We start from the raw sequence: 26,673 nt of genomic DNA, 5'->3' as shown, positions 1-26,673 counted from the left end.
ACTAATAAATTTAATAAATTTGAAATTTTTTATAAAAATTTCTATTATAAATAAGTGAAATGTTTATATTTTGAATTAATTCGTAATTCGGCAATCACGTGTAGTATTTTTATAATTAATTTTCGGGGGATTTTACTATTTATAGATGCAAATGATCGTCAAATACAAGAAATACCATACTATTAAAAATTTTTCTAGAATAATCCAATTGTACTAAAAATCACATGTGTTGTTTGTGAAACGTGTATCATTTTTAGACGAAAAAAAAATTTTTTGTTTATATGTTCATTTTTATGTTTTATTTGGGGCACCTGTGGATTTCAGCAATGACGCTATATATAATATTTTAACAATTTCGCTCTGAATAAACTGAAAATTAATTTACTTAACTTCTATTTATAATTTATAAGTTTATAACCATTTTTTGTATATAAATTTGTATTTTTGAAATATTGTTTTATTCAAAACTTATGTATTATTAACGTAAGTACTATGGCTGATTTTGCACTTGACGCTCTAAAGCTATAGCCGCCATTTCACGTTTACAAAGCTGCAGAATATCTACTAATCCAATTTTCAATTGTTTCTATTTTTGGTATTATTTCAGGATCCAACTCTCCACTATTTGCCTATACGATGCCTCGATAACATATCATTAGCCGAGATCGATCACTTTTATCAGCATTACCTGCATTTAAAAACCTTGCAATAATGCAATAACCTTTTTCGACATTCTTGCTCCACCTTTTTTTCCAAACTTTTGATTTGCTTTTAACGCCCATCCAGATGCAAGTTGAAATTCTGCATTAACACTATAATATAAGCAGAAGTCAATCTAATTATTTTATAACTCAGTTTAAAAACAAGTAATATAAAATAAGGTTGGTTTTCTTACTTGAAATTATTTTCTGTATCTACAATTCCATTGTTAATTTGCACTAAATTTTCATTAGGTGTATTTATTCGTAGACGCTTAGAAGAGGTATCTAAAAATTGAATAATTTAGCAATTATTGGGTTTATAGAGTAACAAATTAGAAAAAAATCACCAGAATTCGGCACTGGTATAGTCCACAAAGATTTTGGCATAGAAGGTGTAGAAATCATTGGATTTGGTTTCGTTATTTCAATTTTTGATGAATTTCGTGTTTGTATAGGAGAATAATTGGTAAAACTACCTATATTTGGCAAGGTACGTGCTTGTATAGACCCTGCAAATGGCCCATTGATTGGCCATTTCCATTCATTCATATTAGATATCCCAACCAATGATTTTATCTTTTTATCAGTTTTTTCACGATTAGGATTTATTTCCCCTACTGATGTACTACATAGATCTTTGATTGAATTTTCTATATCACTGCCTTCTCTAATTTCAAACCCAATTCTAACATATCTTTTAATGGCATGCGCAATCTATGCGAACCATTTTTACTTCTCTAAAAAAATAATAATTGTTATGTATTTATTAGATCCACCGTGCGTGGTGAGAATCTATAGCCGTTTTTGCCTCTCCAGCCTCCAAAAAAATCCAACTCTTTACTTCAATATCGTACCAATCCTTCCAATGTGCCATTATAATCATCATTTCACTGTTCGTGGTAATGAGGTCCGTTATCTGAGATTAATGTAACCCATTTTGGCTTATTGTCCATAACTTCAAATACTGCGTGAAGTGAAGAAGCAGTAAACCATGCGTCCTGTCTTGTATCTGCTGACCAGTGGTCAAATGCGGCCACATTTAGTTTTTCATTTTCTGATTTGGTATACATCAATATAGAATGTAAAGTCCAACCCTTTTTTCCAAAAAATTTAGACTTTGGATTCTCAGTACGATTTTGGTAAGATACGCATCTTATAGTCAACAATTAAGTATAGCCCCATCATTATCTAATTCTAATAAATTTACTTGAACCTGTGCATTAAGATATACTTTTCGCGTTTGATGTGCCAAATAATGAAGTAATTTTTTTTTTTTATCGTCTATAAGTTGTATTTCTTCAGCTGGAAGAATTGATTCCAATTTATCAAAAAATGAATAAAGTTTTGGACAATGCGAACACCTTATACTATGCATCTTATTACATTCACCAAATGCATAAGGTAAGCAGTGATCAATACATTCATCATGTTCAGCATTTACTTTCATTACTTTCAACGCTAATTTCACGTACATATTCTCTTTTCATATAACGTTTAATTAGTTCTACATCTTGTAATAATTTATTCTATATTTTTTTTTTTAAAAAAAAAAAAAAAAAATGTAAAAAATAATTTATGAATAAAGTACGGAAATTATGTAAATTACATACTTGAACTGAAAGATTTTCAACATGCAATCTTATAATTTTAGCTAAATCATCAAATACTTCATATCCGTATTCTCAGACAAATTGAACACAACCCTCCCAAGTCTTTACGATACCTATATGGACCATCTTCAATCCGTCTTATAAATGCCGTTCTTTTCATACCATTAGGATAAATTTCTGAAAATCTTTTCCATAATGATTCTTTTTGATCAAGCAGGTAAAGAATCGGATGATTAGTTCTTGGATCAACCTTATACGAACTCATACTAACATTTACTTTGTCTGAAAAAAAAGCTTCAAATTGGTCTTCTATTTCTTTAGTAAAAGGTGGGCTACGTATAATTATAGGTTTTTTTATTTGTCAGCATCCTGAACCATCGAGTGTAGCATATTTTCTTGCCGCATTAATAGTTCTGAAAGTGAAACCTAAATTAATATCATCAAATTTATTTAGAATATTTCACGAAGATATACAAGAATATAGTTCATATTATATTTACTCCAAGTCTATTTTGTAATTCCTGATAAGAAAATTGATGCAATAATCGGATAAAATTCGTCGTATCCCATCAGGACTTTTTGGATTTTATGTTAAACTTTTCGCAAAACAATCCCAAAATATTTGTGATTGATTAATACTTGATGGATATGGATTTAAAAAGCCTATTGAAAGAGAGATTCTTCAAAGCATTTTTATCATCTGTAGGATCTAAAGATCGTGACCAAAATTTATGCTGTTTTTTATATGAATTTTGATAATTCCTAATGTAAGACGAGATAAATCAATTATAAAATACAATTACCGAGATACTTCACTATTAAAAGGTGTTATATCTGTACAACCAGCAGCTTTAAGCATAGAGCTCCAAGCTTGCATTTCACAATCACTAAATTGGTAATTTTTTGGATATAAATTTGTAAGGATTGTATTTATTTCAATAATATTTCCACCAGACTCCCACTGTTTAAATAAATGTAACCAATTTATTCCAACAATAGTTCATCTTTTGATTATGATATTCGTATAAACTATTCATTAGATCTTCATTACTCTATTGAGATGGTTCGACACTTTAATATACGTCATAACGCATCGCGTATATGACGCTGTTTCAAATAATTGCGTACCTTGAATTTTCCCAAAATTCCAATTTTTTGCCAAACTTCTACAGGTGAACTACCTTCATAATGTGAAATTTTAGCTATTATTCCATACTTCTACTATGGACTTGTTTTTTATAAATTTTTGAACGAAAAATACAACGTTCTTTTCTAAAAATATGAATAAAAGAAGCCATATATCTTCTCCAAATACCAACCAACTTTCTTTTTAAGAACACCTGCTGAAAACTATAATAGTCGTTTATCGCTATCTTAATAGAATAAGGGCGAATTCATATCTTTGTAATAATTTGGTAAATATTGAATCCTTATCAAAACCCATAACCATTGAACCCGAAATTTTTGTTTGAGTTTTGAAAATTTGTACATATAAAGAAGTAATTGCATTAGTTGGATTATCTTCAATTTCACTGGAATCGAATCACATTGACAAGTATAACCAGGTTGGTTCAAATCAAATTTGTTTCCTTCTAAAATACGCATAGTAAATTTTTTTCCATTTATTTCTACTTGTGTTCTCATACCAATCCGAATATGATACATCATTTCTATATCATTACTACTTTTTATTGTTGGAATAAACCACCAGTTTCGTGAAAACGGTCCATAATGTAAGTGGAGCTTCAATTATTCCACGAAACTAACGTAACTGCTAGTTCGCGTCGTTTTATCCTAAAGTACGATAATATTTACACAATTTTTTAAACAATAACTATTTGTATATTTATATGATTATTATTTAATATGTAAAATTGTTAACTATAACGAAACTAGCCTTAACAAACACAGAATCACTATGGGTTTCTTGAGATTCACGAAGAATATGAAAAAATTATAAGTTATTAACCCGAAAATCAATTACGTGGCTTATATGCACGTGCTACACATGATCGATAAATTACGAATTAATAATAAAAAAAGTTTTTATTTTTCAAAAATCTTATAATATTTGTAACAAGTAAATAAATTTAAGTATATTTTATATTATAAATTTTTTTATAAATTTTTATATATATAATTATATTTAATTTAGAATGTTGCTAATTTGCATTCGAAGTGAAATCACTTAAAGGTGATTTCACCTAGGTCACGATTAATTTATTAAATTTATTAAATTTGATTAGTGTAAATTTAATATTTCTCACTTCATAATTTGGCATATAAATCCTCTGTAAATTTTTTAAAATTTTTTGATTGGCTAAATTTTTTTAAATATACTGTATAATAAATGTGCTTAAAATACTTTCGCACTAAAAGTTTATAACAATTTATTAATTTTTAATAGATTACATGATTTATTGATTGAAAAAAACAAACTCATACTATCCAAAATTCTAAATTTTTTAATAGGAATAATAAAAAGAATGAGTCACAATGATAAAGAAAAAAGAATATATGAATGAAAAAGGGAAAAAAGAATGAGGGTAAATGAAAAAAATAGGGAGTGAAAGGGAATGAAAGAAATGAAGGGAAGTAAAGAAGGAATGAAATGGAGCAAAAAGAGAGTGCAAGAACGAAAGGAACGAAAAAGATAAAGTAGGAATGAAAAAAAATGAAAAGAATAAAGGGGGACAAAATGGAGCAAAGGGAAATAAAAAAATGAAAGGAACAAAGGGTAGTGTAAAGAAATGAAAAGGATGAAATGGGAATGAAAAAAAAATTAAAATAACAAAGGATAGTGTAAATGAATGAAAAAGATAAAGTGGGAATAGAAAAAAATGAAAGTAACGAAGGGCAGTGTAAAGGAACGAAAAAGATGAAGTGGAAATGAAATAAAAACGAATGAGAGATATGAAAAAGAATAAATAGGAACGAAAAAAAAGAAAGGAATAAAAAAAACAAAGTGAAAACAAAAAAAAAGTAAAAACAAAAAAAAGTAAAACAAAAAAAAGTAAAAACAAAAAAAAAGTAAAAACAAAAAAAAAGTAAAAACAAAAAAAAGTAAAAACAAAAAAAAGTAAAAACAAAAAAAAGTAAAAACAAAAAAAAATGAAAAGACCAAAAGGAAATAAAAATAACGGAAAAAATGAAGGAAGGGAAGAACAAAAAGAGCAAAAGAAATGAAGAGGCAAAAAGAGAGCAAAAAATGGAGAAGGAACGAAAATGAGATAAATAGGGGACCAAGTAACAACTAAACCCATAAAATAAAAGAAGAAATAAAGTTAGTAGGGAACAGAGATTATATATAATAAATAAACGAAAACAAAAAATAAAAACATACCTTAGTAGTTGCAGAGAAGAACTGAAAAGGCTTAAAAAGAACAAAATACAAAATGTAAGAAACGAAATTCAAGAACGAAATAAAAAATAAGAAAAACGACCATGTAGTGCTGGACATACTTAATTGCAAAACCAAAAAAGCCAAAGGACCTAAAAAATGAAATAAAGTTAAAGAGAAAAAATAAAATGCATTTAAGCAAAAATGAAAAAAAGAAAACGTACTGATGCCAGAAGGAAATGTAAACCGACCTAAAAAAAAGATTATTCAACTATCCAAGTACATTTAAAAAAAATAAACAAACATAAGCTGAAAATGATCAGCACATTAATTAGCCAATAAAATTTAATAAGGTGCACGTGTACAAATTTAATAATGAGGTGATATCACTGGGTAAATTATCTGTTATATAAAATTATCAGGTTAAATCACCTTAAAGGAAAATAATTAAAATCACTCTAAATTAGTTATATTCTTTAATTTATGTATATATAAATATTATTAAAATACTGAATTAATATTTTTATTAATAAATTTATTATCTTATTATAATCATACCAAGTTCCTTATTTAATCAAAGCTGCATAAAAAGTCTTTATATTTGAAATATACTTAAAATTTTATTAAAATATACTTAAAATAAGTATTAATTTTAATTCACAATATACTTATAATATACTTAAATATGCCTAAAATACTTTTAAAATATATTTTTAATGTATTTGTTTTTTACCTAAGTACTTAAATTATACTTAAAATATATTTAAACTAGAATTTAAGTATAATATAAATGTCAATTTAAGTATATTTTAAGTATATGAAAAATACACTTATATTGTACTTAAATTTTAATTTAAACATATTTTAAGAATATTTTAAACATGTAAAAAATACATTTATATTGTACTTAAATTCTAGTTTAAGTATATTTTAAGTATAATTTAAGTACTTGAGCAAAACAAGTACATCAAAAGTATATTTTAAGAGTATTTTAGGCATATTTTTTTAGGTATATTATAAAGTATATCATGAATTAAAAATTGATACTTATTTCAAGTATATTTTAATAAAATTTTAAGTATATTTTAAGTATAAAGACTTTTCATAGAAAGATCACCATGCCAGAATTATAAGAAAATTTATATATAAAAAATTTTAAAGATCCTACTATATACTATAGATAAATTACATATAAAAAAAAAATATTATACAGACTCATACTAAGTTATTTTGAATTTTTTTTTTTTAAACAGTTAACCAATAGAATCACTGGTAAAATTACTAAAATTTTTTATGGAAACTTTTATTATAAATAAGCATAACCCTGGTAATCCTAAGAGATGTAAAATTAATTGTATATTAAAATTTCACTATAAATTAAAGTTAATTGAGTTTATTATGATTTTGGATATACAGTATACTGTATAGTTATTGGATATAAATGGTCCAAACTGCTTACCCCTCTATTCAATATTAAACTATTGTTTATTTTATTATCTTTTTAATATTATTTAATATGTAAACATACAGTATATAAAATATAAAATATTATGATAATATTTATATAATATTAGTTTATTAATTTCTACAATAATAAGAAATAATTTCTTTTTTTGCAATATTTTATTATGAAATAATTTATTAAATATTAGTAAAATTAGAAGTTATGTATATCAAAGAAATAAAGGAAAAGATTATTTTGATTTACTGACGTTTTTTGGGCAATGGTGTTAGATTACCGTAAGAGAAGTGCGAGAAAAGTTGAAAAAAACTGAGTTTGAGCATTATGCGATTGTAAATATGACATCACCTAAATAATTAAAATTACAAATATTCGGTTATTTTATTATAAATTTTACGATGATTTCTTAGGCGTATGTTTACATAATTAAATTATGCCAAAATTACGAAACTTAATAAATTAAACCCAAAACACGATGACGGATTGTAATCATTTAAATATTTTTTTCCCCTCGTGACCCTCGTGATCTATCGAGAAACTTCAACAAAAAATTTCTTATATTTCCGTATAAAGGGTTTTGGAGGATCGTGCCATCGTGTGATGATGTTCAACACTTAAACAGTATCCCTTATCATCGAATCAACAGAATCAGCTTCGCCACTTTACACTGCCGCTTTCTGTCGCAATTACATGTGAAAAATTGTAGGTTGTGCAGATTTATGCAGACGAATACCTAATACGTGTCGATTAAGCACAAAGAAAACACAAAGAAAATCTTGCTGATAGACGTGGCATTTTAAGATTTGATCAAACTTAAAGCAAACGTGATAAAATTCCGCCAATTTCAGCCTCTTAAAGCGACAAAAGTTATTAAGTATTAATTATGTAAGTTTATACATCTGTTGCGTCATCATTTTGATCTCGAATTTACATCATGATTACGCCTAATTAATATAAATAACTACTGGGAAATTTAATCAACCACTGAAAAAAATCAGACTAAACTTTAATTATGTAACTAGGAGTTGACTTATTTCTCACACACAATAAATTTTTTGCTTTCGTCATTAGTATTGTGTTCATAGTATAAAGTTGTTTATAAAAAAAAATCGGATTTTTATTTATAAAAGAATAAAATCTCATTTTTCCCACAAAAAAATTTTTTTTTTTTGAAATTCCCTCTATTATAGGAAAAAAAAGATATATTTTATCGTCTATTAACGTTAATAATATAAACTATCGATCATGGATACTCAGCCTATTATGAATACTGATAATATTATTAGTAATGATAATATATTGAATGATAGTAAGGAAAACGCTCAACCTACAATTGAACAACACCACCAGCATCCAACAATGGAACCAACAAAAGAAACGCAAAAAGAGCTTATTGAAGAAGCTACTAATAAGTTGGTGGAGAAGATCAAGGAAGTCACCGCAAATCCTTCAACACAGAATGATAAAGATCATGTTGAGAAGAAGAGACAAGCTAAAAATATCGAAAGTATGATATTTTTTGATCTTATGTAGTACAAGAATGGTGTTTATAAAATGTGTCTAATCTATCATCTTGTTACACGAAAATTATAGATCCCTTCAAAAATTTAACTCACAGAGGTAATACAATTAAGACATTAGTTCAATTTTGCGTTTTATGGCGTATTAATGTCAAAATGTGATTGATCATCGCTAGTCACTCAACTTGTCTATTGGGAGAATCCTACACATTCCGGTGCTATATTGGCAGCTAGTTTATCATTCTTGATCTTCACTGCCTACTATTCCTTGTTCAATACATTCTTTGCCTTAGCTGCTATTTTGATAGGAGTGAATTGGATTTACGTAATGGGTTTCAAACAGTTCCAGTCTTTAATCAACCAAAAACCTGTCAATCCACATGAGTATGCAAACGTTTAATTAACGTTGCGACATCGAAATATATATATAAACTAAAATATTTATGTGATGATTTGTAGGCACTTATTGGTAAACAAGCCATGGTATATTGAACGCGAAGATGCAGAAAAATATTTAGATTCAATAATCGACACTGCCAACTTCGTACTGTTGGAAGCTCAGAAGATTGCTTTGGTTGATGACCCAATGAGAACTATGAGGGTATACTATATTAATTTTGTTAATTATACAATTTTTGAATACTTACTATTTCATTTTTCAATAATAGCACGTTGTTATGTTCTACATATTATGGACTTTGGGCACTTGGATTAGTTTCCGAACGCTCTTTGGAATTGGTATGGCTTAATTATACTTATTATAGCTGAAATCGTAATATTTGATTAACGTTTATAATCTTTATTATTCCATATCCAAGGCCTTATTCTTAGTTTCTCTACCCCAATAACGTATCAGAAAAATAAAGAGTTTGTTGATGAAAAATTATATCAATTTAACAAGTTTTTGCGTTCTCATTTTGACCGGTAAGTTTTAACATTTTAATAACGATGAAATGACTTATCAAAATACGAATTTATCATTTATCTGATGGTGTATTTTTAGTGGTCTTACTATGGCTAAACAACATAGTGGAGGAGTTTATGAGAAGGCTAAATCTTTTGCTGTAACAAAAGGTCTTGTTAATGATGACAAGACTGCCAAAAAAGAAGAATAGAAGTTGTTATGTTATTTTGAATTATAAGCATTAAAGCTTGAGAGAATTGTCATCCGGAAATATATAATATTACATTACAATATATTCTGTAAATAATCCATTCGTATTCTCTTAACATTTTTAATGCTCATAATTATTTTTTAAAATATGCAATTATGTTCACTATAATATTATGCGGTTATTGCAATTTTTTTTTTTTTAAAACAAATAAAAGTTTTTTTTCCAACCCGTGTCACGTAATTATCATATATTTTTTTTTCTCCAGTCATTTGCTCGTTAGTCGTTACGTAAACTGATTTATATTTCGTTCACCAGTCCAAAAATTATTAAATTGAAATTTTAAAAATTTGTAAAAAATCTTACTAGTTATGGGTACATATAGACTAATGTAATATAAATAATTTATAGTTTTGTTTTTATAATATATAAATTACTTTACTGCATAAATTATTTATATAATTCTTAAAACTTAAAATGATATAACTTGATCAATATCATTTTAACAAATATAAATTTATTACCATCTAAATCAGTGTTTGGCAAATGACAAATGATTCAAATGACATGTCATTTGTCATTTGTCATTTCGTTTACTCAAATGACAAATGATTTTAGTCATTCAGTCAATATTGTATATTTTGTAAAATTTGTAAATCATTTTATTTATTTAAGGTAATAGATCAAACCTCAAAAAAAAAATCAAAAGCAGCATGTATTTTTCAAATCATGTGATACATTTATTATATGATACAATACCATAATATATTAAGCTAAATTATTATCTATTCCTAAAAGAGTTGGTGCTTGGATATTTTCGTTAAAAAGATATTTCAAATTCCACTTTGCAGTCTCATCATCAGCAGGATGTACATTTCTTCCAGCTGCATAAAAATTTTGTGCCATTTCTAATAAATGATTATCTTCTTCATTATCAAACTGATTTTCATGTTCAGCTAAATTAATCCAATTTTCACAGATTTCAGACTAATAGAAATCATCTTTGGCTTCTTCAGTTCTTGAATCATTAGCTTCTTCTTCGTCCAAATCATTATTTTCTTTGTTGACTTCATCCACATTATCTGCGTCATCCCAGTCACTAACATTTAGGCCATCTTTGGAAATAAACTCATTTTCTTTCTGTTCTAAATTTTCATCCTGATTGTCTAATATTGGCAAAGAAATATGGAGACATCGTGCTTATTTTTGAGCTTCTTCTACTTCTTTAACTTTTCGTTTATAAAGAATGCTACTCTGAATTCTTGCAATATCCAAAACTTTTTCATTCTAATTAATAAATAATAGAGATAAATTAAATAAATTATAAATAAATAATATAGGTCGAAGAGTGAAAAATCAGGCATCAATCAGTCACCATTCACCAATCAGGCAGTTTGCTAACTTTTGATCCAATGATCAGAAAAAAATGAAATATAGCTCATTGGAATCATCTCAACAAGACAAATCTAATGGTAGTAAAATTGCATTTCTATGATTAATATTTGATGAGAAGTTAAGTAAAATATAAAAATAAAAATGTATCATTTATATTTTATTTAATTTTTTATTAAATATTAATTCTAGAAATGCAATTTTACTACCATTAGATTCATCTTATTGAGACGATTCCAATGAGCTATATTTCATCTTTTTCTGATCACTAGATAAAAAGTTAGCAAACTGCCTGATTGGTGACGGTATTTGGTAAAATGCCAATCGGTCACCAATTGACCACCAATCAGCCACCAATTAGCTACCTGATTTGTAACTGATTGGTGACTGATTGATGACTGATTTTTCACTTTTCAACCTGTGTAAAATAAACTAAAGTAAAATTTATCTCATATTAATAATAGTACCTATTTTTTAGTCAATAACTTACTTCTAATTGATTTCTTCTTGTTGTATGAATAAATCCCATAATGGACCATAATCGTCCTACTGAAGCAGCATTTACGCAAATACCATAAATATGCAGTGCAAAACGTGATAATTCTGGAAGACTGTCCAAATACGATTCTCAAAAACTCATAACGTCCTCACCAAATTGCTCTATTCGATGCTGATCAAAAGGATATTGTTCTTTTTTAAACTTAACAAATTCTAGAAAAATAGATTTTAGTCAAATTCCATATCAAATTTCATAATAATAATTTAGCCATTGCCCAAAATCTGTATAAGAATCATTCTGTGCAGTTTTACGAAATATTTCAATACCATAATGTGGGTGAAGAATAAAAAGAAACAACAAGAGTTCTTCCTTAATTGCCCTTCATTTTTTTTCAAGTCGATCTACCATTTTTGTACTAAAATCAGGGTACGATAATTTACGAAAAAGCTTTATTGTATAAGCAAAAACGTGGAGTACTTCATAATGTCGTGATATATCCTTTTGAAGTTTATTAAGAAATCCACAAAATGAAAGTAATAAATTTTGTAATTCAAATAGTGTTTGCCTAAAATGTAGAAATTTGAATAATATCAACTGGTAACAAAGGACCCCGAATATTTCCAAAACAGGTCATAAGTCACACTTTCAGTTTAACAAAGTTTGCGCAATTTTATTTTAATTTTAAGCCTATATTTAAAGCATTTTTTAGAATACCAGGTATTCAAAAAAGAACTGCAACAAAGTGCAGAACTAATTTAATACAAGAACAATAATCTTCCAAAAAATACATATAAAAAAAATGCAAGATTATAAACCCAACACCCTCTCTATATAAATAACTATGGCTACCCTCCAAATTATATCTCAAATCCGGTAGAATCGACTATGCTATACGTACCCAGTGAGATCCCTCGCTACATTTAAAGATCGAAGAATCCCATTGCCAAATACCATTAGCGCTATCAAAAATACACAAAATTCAATTTCTCCTATTTGACTACATATTATAAATAACAAACCTATTTCACAAAGACCTCAAGAAACTTTTTAGTGTCGTGCAGTCAGCAGTGAGAACTTTTTAGTGTCGTGCAATTCCAACGAGGATACCCACCTCATTTCAAACAACTCCTAACGGAGGACACCCATCTCATTGCGAACAATCTATCAGCCTAAGATCTACCTAGATAAGTCAATCCAATGATAGCCCAACATGTGACTATCATGATCAGTATACTACAAAAACTGCGGTACCCAACCTGTCACCCCCCTTATCACCTGAGTAATCATCGATTTTAAAAATTAGTAACACCAAGCCACCATGATGATCAAATTTTCCAGTATCCCCCCATCCCCCAAAGAAAATAAAGTTACACCAAAAAAAGCAACCAAGAAAAACAAAAAGAAAAAAATAAAAACATAAATCTCAGGAAAACTCAAAGTACAATGAGAAAAACTTAAGTAAAAAACACTAAACATATATCTCAACTCTGTCTCCTTATTTTAGAAGACTAACTCCCCCCTGTTAACAAAATCAACTAGTAAGAAATACGTTGGTCAGGAGCTACTTCCAAGAAATAACGGTCCAACCTGCGAACCACTTGGCCAGTTAGACTTTAAAGGCGTAGGAATTAAGACGCACTACTTTTTAACCTTTTAGAAAGTCCAGGAGAATGTTCGTATGGAACTGCCATCTTACGTTATTATTGGTAACTCCAAAACTCATGATAATGGTCCTAACTCAATATGAGCCATAAGGAATTTAGGCGAAACTAAAGATCTCGGTAATAACTTCATATAATGTCAAAAAGTCTTTTTACTATCACTCAAGGCAAAAAATCCTCATATTTTTCATCCATGTCTTCTTGGAAAAAAATGGGCAGAACCCAACGGGAAAGAAAGTACAATGATCGCTAAGTCACACTTTCGGCAGATTGGCCCATTTTTCAGAGGTTTAAAAAATCATTTTTTGTAAATATCTTAGCATCCAGTGGTCCAATTTTGATGAACTTTATTGTAGTGCTAAATGAGGGCTACAAAATAAAAAAAGTTCATTAAAATTGAATCACTGGATGCTGAGATATTTACAAAAAACGATTTTTTGAGTTTTAGCAAAAAGGGATGTTTTTAGCTAAAAGTCCATTATGACCTTTATATTAGATATCTGGGGTCCTGGTAACAACTTGTTATTTGAAGAGATTTTGCATGAACGTCCAGATTTAGAACGTTGAGGAGAGAATTTTGCTACTAGTGACTAAAGTAATTATTAATATTTTTATTTGATAATATAAGGAATTAGAAAATTTTTAATTACTTTTAATGCAACTTCAGTTTTTAAAAAGCTATTAAAACAGAAATAAAAACTATTTCAGCGTGTGTCACCAGGTCTTGTTAATGCAATGGGTTTTTTATAAATTGCCATTTGCTCATCTCTTAAGTTATCAGCAAAAAAGGAAGACATATTAAAAAAACTAACAATTCAAATTGCTTTTGTGGAGACATCCTTATATTTTTTTGATTCCTTAAATATATCTCCAAATACTAGGTTCATTTGGTATGCCATACATGGTAAGAAAATTTTGTCTTTATATTCTACACGCATTTGACACCTATATTTTATATTTTAAGAAAATTATTAATTAAGAATATATTCAAAATAATTTTAATAAAATAATATAATACTTTGCAGCAGTATATTTTTTAGCTGAATCTGAGACAAAGTACTTAATGTTAATCTTGTGGTTGTGTGCCTCCTCCATAATATCCTTAATATGACAAATCACATTTTGTATTTTGAATTGTTCAGAACTAATATCTTTTGCACCTCATGTTATTGTTTTTCCTTCTGATGTAATAAACACTATACCAAATAAATGTTCTGATTGAACATTAGTCCATCTATCAAAGATAGCAGTAACTCCACCTAAATTTTTCTGTGCAATAGAAATGTTTTCTTCAACTAAATTTTTTGATGCATTCTTTAAAACTGACCCAGATAGTGTTTTTGCTAATGGTAATTTGACTGCTGGTATACAAAACTTAAAGAGTTCATGAGTTTCTGGGTTTTCTGCAAAGGAAAAAGGTAATCCATTTGATATAATCATATTAAAAAAGAGTTGACGAAAATGTGAATCATCTTTTGTTGATAATGGGCGTGACACATAATTTGTGATAGGAGCTTGTCTAACCACTACTTGAGTTGGTATAACTTTTACATATTTGTTAATCTCTTGTACTTCAATCTCATCTTCAGAAGTGGTTTCTTAAATAAATAACTAAAATAGCATTAAAAATCAAGTTTTGTATACTTATTGTATTACTGTAAATTAGTATTATTAACTTTTTCTTTTACTTGTACTTTTATTACTTTTATAATTATCATCATGATTATTATTGCCTAATGAAAGAATTTCTGCGCATTTTTTTTCATCATACCTTTCTTTAAAATTTTCATAACTTGCTAAGTGGTCATGATAATACTTTGCTTTATTGAAAATACAACACTCCTTCTTTGTTATTGCAATATTTCGTGTATATTCTTCAATACAACAAAGGCATACAGCATATTTATTAGTTTTATTATTCAGATTTGATACTAATTCAAAGTATAGATGAAAAGGATGTGGTTGTTTGCCCATTTTTTATTTAAAAATTAATGAAGCATAAGAAAAAATAAAGACAAAATTAACGAGTTAGATCGTGTAAATATTTATTTAAATAATCAATATGACGCGTAACTAGTATGTAACGTAATATGATGATAAAATCAATTCGTGATTGAATAATCAACAAGTTGGCATAATGAGCTATGTATTATTACATTTATTTTATTTATAATATTATTATATTTGGTATAGAAATCATTATTACCAAATGACTAAATGACAAATGATTCAAATGACAGTCAAATGATATGTGATCATTTGGCATTTATTAGTCATTTGATCATTTACAAAATGATAAATGTCAAATGATTTAGGATTATGACAAAAGATTAGACAAATCCTTTAAATGGTTAAATGACCAGGTCATTTCTGAATACTGATCTAAATTGTTTCAAATCAAATAAGCTAAAATTCATGAAAATTCCATTATCAAATTATAAATAATAGGATAATTCTAAATATTTTTAAAGGCATAATTATATATTAAATATTGGTAAAAATTATTATTAAAATTTTCTTAATAAATTAAATTTAGAAAAATTATTTTTATAATGGAATATATTTTTTTTCGCGCTGATCATGTGATTTTGTTAAAGATTTTCCATTTTTTAAAAATCCTGGCATGAGACTTTATGCACTTACTATATACTACAAGAAATCTTATACTATGTGTATTTTTGACTGCTCTACGAGTTTTCTTAATATATTAAAAAAAATTTAGAATGTCATTTTTGAATTTTATATATAACATATTATATGAGTGTAATAAGACCCCGCTTATTTCTAATAGAGGTCACCCACAAGCCTAAGGTAAAAATTACATAGAAAAGTCAAAAAAACTGGTTGAATTCATAAGGTAAAATTCTTTATAAATTAAAAAAAGTAAATGTAATTCTGTGGTAAGTTTTTTTATGTAACTGTTAAGTATATGGTAAAATTAAACAGGATTTTAAAATGTAACTTGTAATTATAAGGTAAAATTTATGATTTTGTAAAATTAATTACTAGTACAGTCAACTTCCTCTATAGTCACTCCCGTTATAGTCACATTCTACTATATAGTCACACCAGTTGAATGTTCAAAACACTTTATTATTAAAATCTATCCTATATAGTCACAATCTATCTATAGTCACTATCACACCTATCCTCAAAAATCTTATATTAAAAAGAACCATTTATATATAATCACAGTTATATAAAGAATATATTAAATAACTTGGCATCTAATAATCGTACAAAGATGTATCATAGCTTGTTAGAATCATCTCACTGAGACGAATCGAATGGTGGTAGTTTTATCCTTTTTCTTTGCTAGTGTTTATGGCCAAACCACCCATTGCCTCTTATGAGACTAATCTCGGGTCTGTGTCCTATCATCTTCAATGGGCAACCATTATACCGAGTACTTAATTCCTCAGGTAACAGCACCACTATAGAAGACATCTCCCATCGGGCCATTATAGGCTGATCTGAAGCTAGGTACATGCCGCCTACTCATCCTATACCCATTGCATGATACTGATACTCAATTTATTTAACGATCTTTAGAGAGCATCTTCTATACCACAATTTTAGGTATTAAGTCTCACTCAAAGGCCACTACAGCCCACGATTACCCAGCACTGATAGTACAGTTGTATACCCCAAGTGGTATACTTTGTAGTGACCACTCAGACAGGAAGTAGCAGGCATCTGTCCAGGATCACCCCTTATGGTGTGCATCAACCACCAGGGATCACCAACCAGGACCCAAGGAGTAGGGAATCGAACCCCATAGCCATGCTACCTGTTCTGTGCACGAACACTTTGGTTGGTCTAAGACCTAACAGAAGGTCTAATTACCACTAAGACATTGCACCTCAGCTTTACCATCTAGGACGACCATCTAGCCATTACTGACCTCAAGCGGTATCGTAGAGTGACCACCCGGATAGGAAGTTCCCCCAAGGTATAGTAGTGACCTCAAGGACAGGACTGCGCACATGCCAATGGCCTCATAGGGAACGTTAGAATGACATCATGACCCTTAGTTGAAATGTGCGGCCTAACTGTACACACTAATTCACCATGATGCAGTCCAACTACACTAATCCCTGTACCTTCACGCTATTGGTTGTAGCGTCCGCAGTAAAATTCTTTTTATTTCCGTGGTCATAGGAATCGAACCTGCGACCTCACCATACTCAGGCTTAATGAGGGTCTCAGTGACTAACCACCGAGATAGGGTGACCAACCCTAGAGTTTTATCCTTTTCCTTTGCAAGTATTTACGGCCAGACCACCCATTGCCTCTTATGAGACTAATCTCGGGTCTGTATCCTATCATCTTCAATGGGCAACCATTATGCCGAGTACTTAATTCCTCGGTAACACGCACCACTAGACATCCCATCGGGCCATTTTAGCTGATCGAAGCTAGGTACACGTCGCCTACTCATCCTATACCCATTGCATGATACTGATACTTAATTTATTTAACGACCTTTAGAGAGCATCTACTTTTATGGAGGACTTTTGACAGGTAACATCAGTTTTATCCTTTTCCTTTTGCTATTGTTTACGGCCAGACCACCCATTGCCTCTTATGAGACTAATCTCGGGTCTGTGTCCTATCATCTTCAATAGGCAACCATTAAACCGAGTACTTACCTCGTAACAGCACCATGTAAGACATCCCCCATCAGCCCATTTTAGGCGATCTGAAGCTAAGTACACGCCGCCTACTCATCCTTAATCCATTGCACGATACTGGTACTCAATTTATTTTACGACCTTAGAGAAGACCTACTTTCATGGAGGACTTTCGACAGGTAACATCAACCATCTAGTACCCTTTCATACCACCATTTTAAGTACGAGTGTCCTCACTCAAAGGCCACTACAGCCCGCGATTACCTAGCACCGATAGTACAGTTGTTTACCCCAAGTGGTATACTTATGTAGTGACCACTCGGACAGGAAGTAGCAGGCTTCTATCCAGGATCACCCCTTATGGTGGGTATCAACCACCAGGGATCACCAACCAGGATCCAAGAAGTGGGGAATCGAACCCCATAACCATGCTACCTGTTCTGTGCACGAACACCTTGGTTGGCCTAAGACCTAACAGAAGGTCTAACTACCACTAAGACATTGCACCCTCAGCTTTACCATCTAGGATGACCATCTAGCCATTACTGACCCCAAGTGGTATCGTGGAGTGACCACCCAGACAGGAAGTCCCCCCAGGGTATAGTAGTGACCTCAAGGACAGGACTGCGCACATGCCAATGGCCTCATAGGGAACGTTAGAAGGACACCTATGACCCTTAGTTGAAATGTGCGGCCTAACCGTACACACTAATTCACCATGATGCAGTCCAACTACACTAATCCCTGTACCTTCACGCTATTGGTTGTAGCGTCCGCAGTAAAATTCTTTTTATTTCCGTGGTCATGGGAATCAAACCTGCGACCTCACCATACTCAGGCTTAATGAGGGTCTCAGTGACTAACCACCGAGATAGGGTGACCAACCCTAGTTTTATCCTTTTCCTTGTGCAAACAGTCTTATGACTTTATCTTTTATTTATACTTTAAATTTCGAAGAATAATCAAACAATATTACAAAAATAAGAAAATAAACTAATAAAAAATAAAAAGAGTAGCTTCACGACTCATACAAGTAAAGAAATCTAAACTAAAATAAAATTAAAGCAAAGAAAAACTGAACTATTACAGAATCGCATACCCCAACTTTACCCGAAGGCCAGTGTGAGTCAACTATCCAACATCCAAAAATCCAGTCCGTTACCAGAAAGAAATCCTAAGAGGTTGAACTGTTAAGCGGCGCAGAAAATCCAAGTGCGAGATCCAAGATCCACCCCGAATTATAGAAGAGGATATCCAAGAAATCCAGGTATCCTGAGAAACTGACGCCAAAGAAGAGTTGTGTTGTTGTGGAGTGGTATTAGGGAAAGAATTTGTAGATGGGCCACATAATTTGGAAGCAGCCGAGATACCCTGCGACTCCTCCCAAGCATGAAAAAGAACATTCCGACACAGCCAAATTTCACCATATAATGCGACTTGGAAGTCATTAAGAAGGGGAGAAATAATCTTGTATATAACAGAGAGAGGAAAGTATTGGTTCAAAAATGCCGTTAAATGCACAGGCAACAATCCTCGAGTGAGCCAAAGACAAGATGAAGAGGAGCTTCATAGTTCCAGCAATCCAAAGCAAAGAAATCGGTACGAAAGGATTTATCCAAAGATTTCAAGGATAGGAAAGAAGATAAACAAGAATCTCTAAATTTAATGACTTCAGACCGGTGCGTTAAACAAGGATTTAATTCCGGTAAAATATAAGGACAAGTCCAAAGATGATTCAAATCTTCAGGAGCAGAATTACACTGCGGACAAAGCCAGTCAGGAGAATATAAGTAAGGTTTACGTTGTTGAAGAGTAGTTAAGGTAGGCAACATATCCAAAAGAAGTTTAATGCGGAAGATCCAAAATTCAGGACGACCATTCCTATGTGAAGCAAAACCTTTAATTTGTGAAAGGCAAAAATATATACCAGCCCAATCAAAAAATGAAGGAGCACCAAGAGCAGTAAAACGCGCTAGTGAACAGAAAGATAAAAGAGCACGAGCATCTGCAATAGAGCGGAGAAAATGTCGAATATTCACGTCAATAGGCAAGGAGTTAAAAGTCAACAAGCATGGAGCATAACAAAATGTTGAAAGTAGAGTAGTGGGTTGTAAAGACGAATGAGCATCTTTTGCCAAAGAATCCGCTTGTATATTGTAGATATCATCGCCATGAGCAGGGACTTTAATCAATTCGACATCAAGATTACGATCCATGATAATTTGTCGAATAGAAAGCCAAAGAAGATGATTAGGTTCTCGGAGCAACTTCGGTGAGAAAGGAGCATCAACAAACCGTGTCCATAGTGAAATTAACTGACTACAATCAGTATAAATAGAGATTGACGAATCACGGAAAAGGGCATTCAATCCTAATAGAACAGCAGAAATTTCAGAACGCAAAGCGGAAGGAAAGTAAGAAGGGAGATGCATGGAAGAAGATTCCAGAATAAGTCCATCATCATCAAGAGCAATCCAAGCAGAAGTCATGGAAGAAGGCGAAGAATCATTGGCAGGATGGAACGAACCATCTGTGTACAAAGATTGCACCGAAAGTGGTAAGATAGTGTCTTCAATTCTATCGATACTATCCTTAAAAGGAGGAGAAAGAGCAGGAGACGCGTTCGAAAAATGAACAAGAGCCAAGGAGGATGCATAACTCCATGAAGTAGATAGAGTAATGGGAAGATAAGCCGCGAAAACTTTGGCATTTCTGGTAGGATAGCCCACAGTATCCGATAGGATTACATTAAAAAAGCATTTCTCGCTATTACAGCGTTGTCTGATGGCAGATTTCATGGATAAGGCGGGAATGTTAAGAGCACAACCGGGACAAGGGTCATAGGATCGTTCATCAGCCGAGGTAGATACAGGAAGCCAATGAGACATAATAGCCGAGTTTTGTTTCTTATAAGTGATACACACACGACCAACAGATAAAGTTTGAGTAGCAGAGTCAAGAGTAATAGCCCATTGAGGATAAAAAGAATAATCTTTAACAGTATGATCTAATAAACAAGGAGAAGCTAAAGTAAAAGAAGAATTAATAAAATATGAAGATAAAAGTAAAGTAGAAAAAGAAGAAGAGAGAAAATTATTATTGATAAAAGTAAACCAATTAGGGATCCGTCCTTTACGACCAACGATGCAAGATAACGAAGGTCAGGCCAATTCATAAGATAACGTCCACAAGGAGAAACCAACTGAGCAAGCACAAATATATTCAGGTTTTTCCAAAGTTTCCAACTCGATTGAAAAATGGAATGAGGTAGAATAGATCGGAGTGGCAGAGCAGGTTGTAGATCATGCCTCGGAGGCCGGAAGGAAAGAGACCACGTGATGTTCAAACGCGAAGAAAACAATAACGAATTAAACAAAGTGTGCGTTCGCAAAGAAACGATCTGTGACCATGGTTCTAAGTTAATAGTAGTCGGGCAACTTTCAGCACCCAAATATCCTTGAAGATAGGAGATAGCATAAAGGGCAAAATCTTTGAAATCAGGATGAGTGAAAATTTTTTGCCAAGATGCTATATGGGAAGAAAGAAAGCGATAAAAAGCATTCTGAATCGAAAAGGGAAGTTTCAGAAATAACAAGGGCAATGGAGTAGTCGTAGCAAGACCAGCTTTTCTTCGAAGTACTGAAAACAGAGGCTTGACAATTGATTGAATAGTACTTTCAGAGAAAAGGGTAGTTTGAAGACGAAATTCCAATCGCGGAAGAAGGACAGCATTATAGAGATAGGCCACATGTTGTGCTAATAATTTCTTCGGTCCCAGGAGAGCAGCCATATCTTTAACCATGGAGTGCGCTTGTTTAAGAACAAAATCAGAAGAGGCGGATAAAGAAAACCAAACACCTAAAAAGCGAAATGAAGTTTTAAGAGGTAAAGAAGAAAGGGAGAGAGATATATTGGAAATTAAAAGGGAAGGTGAAAGATCAAAAGTAATCTCCGAAGAAGGCGAAAAGGATGAAAGAAGAACATATTTCGCTGAATTAGCTTGAACATTATTTAAAGTATAAAATTCAGCAGTAATAGAGAGACGGTCTTCTATTCCAGATTTTGAGGAAGCAATAAGTGTAGAATCATCCATAAACGTTAAATGTGAAATTGGTAAAGAATGTTGTTCAAATTCAAGTGGGGAGTAATTTAAAAGAGCTGAAGATTTTAAAATAAAAGGATCTCGTGCTTCTTGATTCAAAACAGTGAGTAAGGGATCCAAATAAATAACCCAAAGAAGAGGGGAAATGATTTCTCTTTGATCGATACCAACACATACTCTATAAGCAGCTGTATCGCCATGACAAGTAATTATCTTATTATTGCGTCGTGTGAAAAGATTTAAAATAAATCGCACTAAAAGTGCAGGGATATGTAACCTATCTAAAGCTAATTTAAGCATATTTAGATCCATAGAATCAAAAGCTTTAGAGATATCTTGAGAAATAATCCATAGTTCCTGATCATCAGTAGAGTCATGTTTATGTTGATGAATAATTGCATCCAGCATTTTGATAGGGACATCAGTAGAACCACCAGGTAAACCAGCAAAATTTCCTCCTTGAAGAATTTTATTATCAGCAAGGATGTTGGAAAGACGATTCGTGACGACCTTAACTACACATTTTCGAACTGTTTCCAGAAGGGTAATAGGTCGAGTGTTCTTTAGTTGAGCATCAAAGTCATGAGGTTTAGGAATAGGATAAACCACGGCTTCACGCCAGTCAGCAGGAATATCACCACGAGAAAGGCAAGTATTGGCAAGTAAAAGAGAAAAATCCAAGGCTTCACCGGATAAGTGTTTAATCATCTCATAAGAAATTTTTGAAGGGCCGGAAGCTTTGTTATTTGGCATGGAGGAAATCACAGCAGACCATTCTTGTAGGGAAATAGGCGCCAAAACAGGATCATATAATGAAGCAGACACATTTGCAAGAGGAGTGTAAGCTTGTTGCCATCGGGCGGGAAATGAAGTGATGGAAGAATAGTGGACCAACGGAGGAGAAACAATTGATTGAAAATGAGAGACAGCCGCATGTTTAATATCCGAAGGATCCGTTAATAAAGTAGGAGTTGAGTCCAAAACGACCAAAACACGGTCAAGAACAATTGAACGTTTTTCTACTGATAAGGCAGAATCGATAAAAGTGCCGAGCGAGTTCGAAAAGTGTTCATCACGTAGTGCAGTATAATATTCCACTGAGTCCGTAAGATGTTGGGCGAATTTAGTAGATAAAAAGGCAGAAACTAAAGTCTTCTGTGATCGTAAAAACGATTTAAATACAGATGCAGGGGTTGTAGAATAAGTAGGAACTGAGTAATCAGGAAGTAAGGATGCAAGATTTTCAAGATGGGAGGGCAAAGCGGCAGTCATTTGCGCAATCTGAGTAGGCCGATTAGAACGACGAGTAGTAAGGCGATATAAAAATCGATCTAAAAACTTGTTAATAGCAATAAGTTTAGTTAATTCAGGAGAGTACGAATGTCGGTATGTATTGGAGACTTTTTGAAAGGGTAGAGTTTCAATTGCAGCACTAATTATGGCAGCTTTCAATGCATGCCACATACGATCAAGAGAAAGAGAGGAGAAATCAAGATCAGGGTGATATTGTCTATCTAAATAAACTCCAAGAGAATCATCTACTTCAGTGGTAAAATTATTCCATTGTTCAACTGAAGTGGAAGCGTAAGAGAAAATAGTACGCATTTCTTTTTTTTGTTTGAGACGAAATTTAGCCAAAACAGCCAGGCAAGAACTGAAGTCAAAGATAGTTGTAAGAACTTTGTGATCTGTAAAAGGACGATCAAGGAGATCTGAGCAAGTAACCACTTGCGAAAAAAGACCAGGGGCAGGAAAACCAGGTGAAGACCAAATATAATCCAGTCTAGAAGATCCATTATCATGAAAGAAAGTGGGATCAGGACCATTTGTAGAGGAGTGAGCTTGATGATCGGTAAAAAACCGAGAAGAAAGCAAGCGAAGAAGCTTAAAATGATTAGGTGAATAATTAGAATGAGCGATTGCATCAACATTGAAATCGCCAAGAATAACTACAAAATAATTATTAGCTCGGGCATAATCGAGCCAAAAAAGAAGTTTAGCAATAAGATCATTGCAAATAGATTGATGAACAGAACCAGAAGGGGGATAATATATAGAAATAATAGAAATTTTAGTTTGATGAAAGAACAAGTCTAATTTAAGAAGTCGACCGTTCCAAGAATCAATCGTTTGAACATGTTTATGAAGGGGATTACGTAACAAAATACCAACACCATCATGAGGGCGAGAAGAAGAAGATGAACAAGCCCAATAGGACTTAAAGTGATGTTGGGAGTGTTCATTTTTGAAAATAAATTTAGCATTTGAAGGGAAAGACGCGTATCATTAATAGATAAAGCACCAAAAGAGGAGTGGAGAAAAAAATTAAGCAAATGTTGTTGTCGAACTGGGGAACATAAACCATTAACATTTAATTGACCAAATTTAATAAGGGGAGAGGGGTGAGGGGAAAAGTTATGTTTTTTGTTGTCCATCATTATTACACACTGATAAATCGGTAATAAAGAAGGGGGAAAAGAAAAGGAGAACAATTATTGATTAGCTTGGCCTTGTTGCCGAGCTAAGATGAGGTTGTTTTGTTGGATTCCTTCTTTGATCGAGCCAGCCAAAGAGGCAACAGTATCGGAAAGAGAGGAGAGACGCTGTTCCATATCAATAGGGGAGGAAGGAGCGACGTTGGAAGGTGGAATGGGAGCAAAATGAGGAATCGGGGAAAAACCACTTGTTGATTGCAAAGGGGGAGAATTAACATCAACGAGGATATTATTATCAGTTCGGTTCACGGTATCGTCCCATCCTTGCATAGAGGAAGGGATGTAGGAAGGAGGTTTAGCGACAAAAGGGCCAGGAATAGGAGCACGAGCAGCCATAGCAGATTTCAAATTAGTGATGCGGCTGTTCATGGTAGCAAATTCTGTGGTAAGAAGGGCTAATTCTTCAACTACTTTTTCAAGAGCAGCACCAATAGATTTCCAATCAGTAAGCACAGTAGGAGGAGCAGGGTATGTAACATCCATGCCATCAATATAGTAATCAAGTTCCTTTTCATCAGGAATGCGACGACGTTGATCATTATTATTATTATTGAGATTATCGTGATTCCATGGTCGGCGTTGAGAACGAGAACGAGATTGTTGTCGATTATTAGGTCTGGATTTAGAACGATGGCGAGAAGCATTGGTACGGCTTTGTCCATCATTATTGTTATCAGGGCGGGCAAAACGGTTATGTCGTTTAGCAGGATGAGAAGGAGGCAGATGCTTGTTATATAAAGCACGTAATTTATCATTAGATTGCCAAGGGCGAGAAGGGCGATTGGGTCTAGATGAAGAACCACATCGATCAGGGTTACAATTAGGGCGACCACATCGATGACAAAGAGAAGTGACTTCATCCAGAGAATGCCAGGTAAAACCAACTTTCTTGCGCATGAAATAGATTTAGCATTTTCCATAGCCGTTTCGGAGGCAAAGTGGCAATAGGCGTAAGGTTTGGGATTGTAGGAATTCATAGAGAAGGGAACATTGATAGATTTAGCGGAAATTTCATCGGCAATTTCAGCAAGATCGGCCGCTATAGTACCACGCGGAAGACCGGCAAGTAAAGCAACATAAGCGCGTCTTTCAGCACGTTGGTCGGGGAGAGAAAGTAGCGGGGCAAATTCGCAAACAATGTCCTCCACAAAGGACGCCCCAGGTAGAGTCGAGGTTCTGTAAAGCACCAGTAGATTCAAAAGTAATGTATGCAGTACGATAAAGTTTAGATAAACGGGTATGGCAACGAGTAATATTGCCGTAACGAGAAAAGGTACCACGCAAGAAGAGCGTCAGATAGAAAAAGGGGGATATCGGTAACCACCAGGGTACGCGCGTGTTCATCAGCCTTAATAGCCTGGGGATCGTATGCTATGGAAATGCAAGCCAAACAAAGATTCCATAGGGGAAGCTGTGGCTGTGTCAAGATCATCCTTTTTTCGGAAGTGGACGATGATCCTCTTCAAATCGTTGGATCCACTACACGTGGCACGACTACCATAAGAGGAGAACAAGGAAAGTTGTCGATCAACCGCGTCGCACGCGTCGCGGTTCGAAGCGAAGTGATTCCAAAAGCCATCGACGTCATTAGGAGCGGCCGAGGCGTAGAAAAGTGTAGGTTGAGATTGTACTGCAGCTTGGGACGCGTCGGAGAGGCAGCACGTTCAGGAAAGGAGAGACTGCGGGAGTAATTTCAGGGCTTTTGCCTTTATCGTTGTTGTTAGCAGGGGCGTGTTGCGAAGCATCGAGAGAGGAGGCATCGGGTTGAGAAGGTATCTCAGCGGAAGTTGTCTCAACAGGGCCAGGAGGCGTGAGAGGTTTATCAACATCCATGACAGAGTCTTCAGCACTGACTCTGGTACGTTTATTAGTAGAGGTGGTCGAAGGTGGAGTGTTCGAAGGGCCAGACATAGAGGAACCTTGACCAGAAACGTTGCCAGTTGGAGAGCTAGAGGCAGGACGTTTAGACGTAGTATCTTTGTTAGACTGGTTATTTTTCTTTTTGTTATCTTTACCCATTTGTAAAGTGTCGTAGTAGTTATCTAAAATAAAGAAATTATAAAGAAAAAGTAATAAAAAACTCCGAAAAAATTTTTTATTTTTTTCGTAAATATTGTCAAGTGAGCAGAACGGGAGAGAGTTAGT

General features: G+C 32.6%; 6 protein-coding genes across 6 annotated transcripts; 1 reads left to right on the top strand and 5 right to left on the bottom strand.

The window, feature by feature from the left end:
• Window positions 1-542: 542 nt before the first annotated feature.
• OCT59_017605 (uncharacterized protein) lies at window positions 543-1,584 on the bottom strand (the record flags this gene model as incomplete). Its single annotated transcript, XM_066137594.1, has 5 exons — window positions 543-629; window positions 722-812; window positions 896-986; window positions 1,049-1,395; window positions 1,478-1,584. The coding sequence occupies 5 exons, from the start codon at window positions 1,582-1,584 to the stop codon at window positions 543-545; spliced, it is 723 nt and encodes a 240-aa protein (XP_066004157.1).
• A 276-nt stretch (window positions 1,585-1,860) lies between these two features.
• OCT59_017604 (uncharacterized protein) lies at window positions 1,861-2,175 on the bottom strand (the record flags this gene model as incomplete). Its single annotated transcript, XM_066137593.1, has 1 exon — window positions 1,861-2,175. One exon carries the CDS (start codon window positions 2,173-2,175, stop codon window positions 1,861-1,863), a length of 315 nt encoding a protein of 104 aa, XP_066004156.1.
• Window positions 2,176-2,369: 194 nt separating this feature from the next.
• Window positions 2,370-3,188, bottom strand: OCT59_017603 (uncharacterized protein; the record flags this gene model as incomplete). Its single annotated transcript, XM_066137592.1, has 2 exons — window positions 2,370-2,643; window positions 3,115-3,188. The coding sequence occupies 2 exons, from the start codon at window positions 3,186-3,188 to the stop codon at window positions 2,370-2,372; spliced, it is 348 nt and encodes a 115-aa protein (XP_066004155.1).
• A 5,007-nt stretch (window positions 3,189-8,195) lies between these two features.
• OCT59_017602 (uncharacterized protein) lies at window positions 8,196-9,996 on the top strand. Its single transcript, XM_025321631.2, has 7 exons — window positions 8,196-8,620; window positions 8,707-8,733; window positions 8,810-9,017; window positions 9,093-9,234; window positions 9,302-9,371; window positions 9,452-9,557; window positions 9,637-9,996. The coding sequence occupies exons 1-7, from the start codon at window positions 8,359-8,361 to the stop codon at window positions 9,746-9,748; spliced, it is 927 nt and encodes a 308-aa protein (XP_025168323.1). The 5' UTR covers window positions 8,196-8,358; the 3' UTR covers window positions 9,749-9,996.
• A 736-nt stretch (window positions 9,997-10,732) lies between these two features.
• On the bottom strand, window positions 10,733-11,666 carry OCT59_017601 (uncharacterized protein; the record flags this gene model as incomplete). Its single annotated transcript, XM_066137591.1, has 3 exons — window positions 10,733-10,911; window positions 10,999-11,032; window positions 11,628-11,666. The coding sequence occupies 3 exons, from the start codon at window positions 11,664-11,666 to the stop codon at window positions 10,733-10,735; spliced, it is 252 nt and encodes an 83-aa protein (XP_066004154.1).
• Window positions 11,667-14,458: 2,792 nt separating this feature from the next.
• On the bottom strand, window positions 14,459-15,271 carry OCT59_017600 (uncharacterized protein; the record flags this gene model as incomplete). The annotated part of the gene is made up of 2 exons (XM_066137590.1): window positions 14,459-14,895; window positions 14,986-15,271. The coding sequence occupies 2 exons, from the start codon at window positions 15,269-15,271 to the stop codon at window positions 14,459-14,461; spliced, it is 723 nt and encodes a 240-aa protein (XP_066004153.1).
• Window positions 15,272-26,673: the final 11,402 nt, after the last annotated feature.

Source organism: Rhizophagus irregularis, chromosome 26, assembly GCF_026210795.1.
Source record: "Rhizophagus irregularis chromosome 26, complete sequence".
Taxonomy (NCBI): domain Eukaryota; kingdom Fungi; phylum Glomeromycota; class Glomeromycetes; order Glomerales; family Glomeraceae; genus Rhizophagus; species Rhizophagus irregularis.
Note: the sequence above shows the minus strand (reverse complement) of the source record. Positions and strands in the feature narration are given on the sequence as shown.

Excerpts from the sequence above, each read along its gene's own strand:
- OCT59_017602 (XM_025321631.2), top strand. The coding sequence starts at position 8,359 with ATGGATACTCAGCCTATTATGAATACTGATAATATTATTAGTAATGAT. Across the intron at positions 9,235-9,301 it reads ACCCAATGAGAACTATGAGG|CACGTTGTTATGTTCTACAT; the intron begins GTATACTATATT and ends TTTCAATAATAG. Across the intron at positions 9,558-9,636 it reads TTGCGTTCTCATTTTGACCG|TGGTCTTACTATGGCTAAAC; the intron begins GTAAGTTTTAAC and ends GTGTATTTTTAG.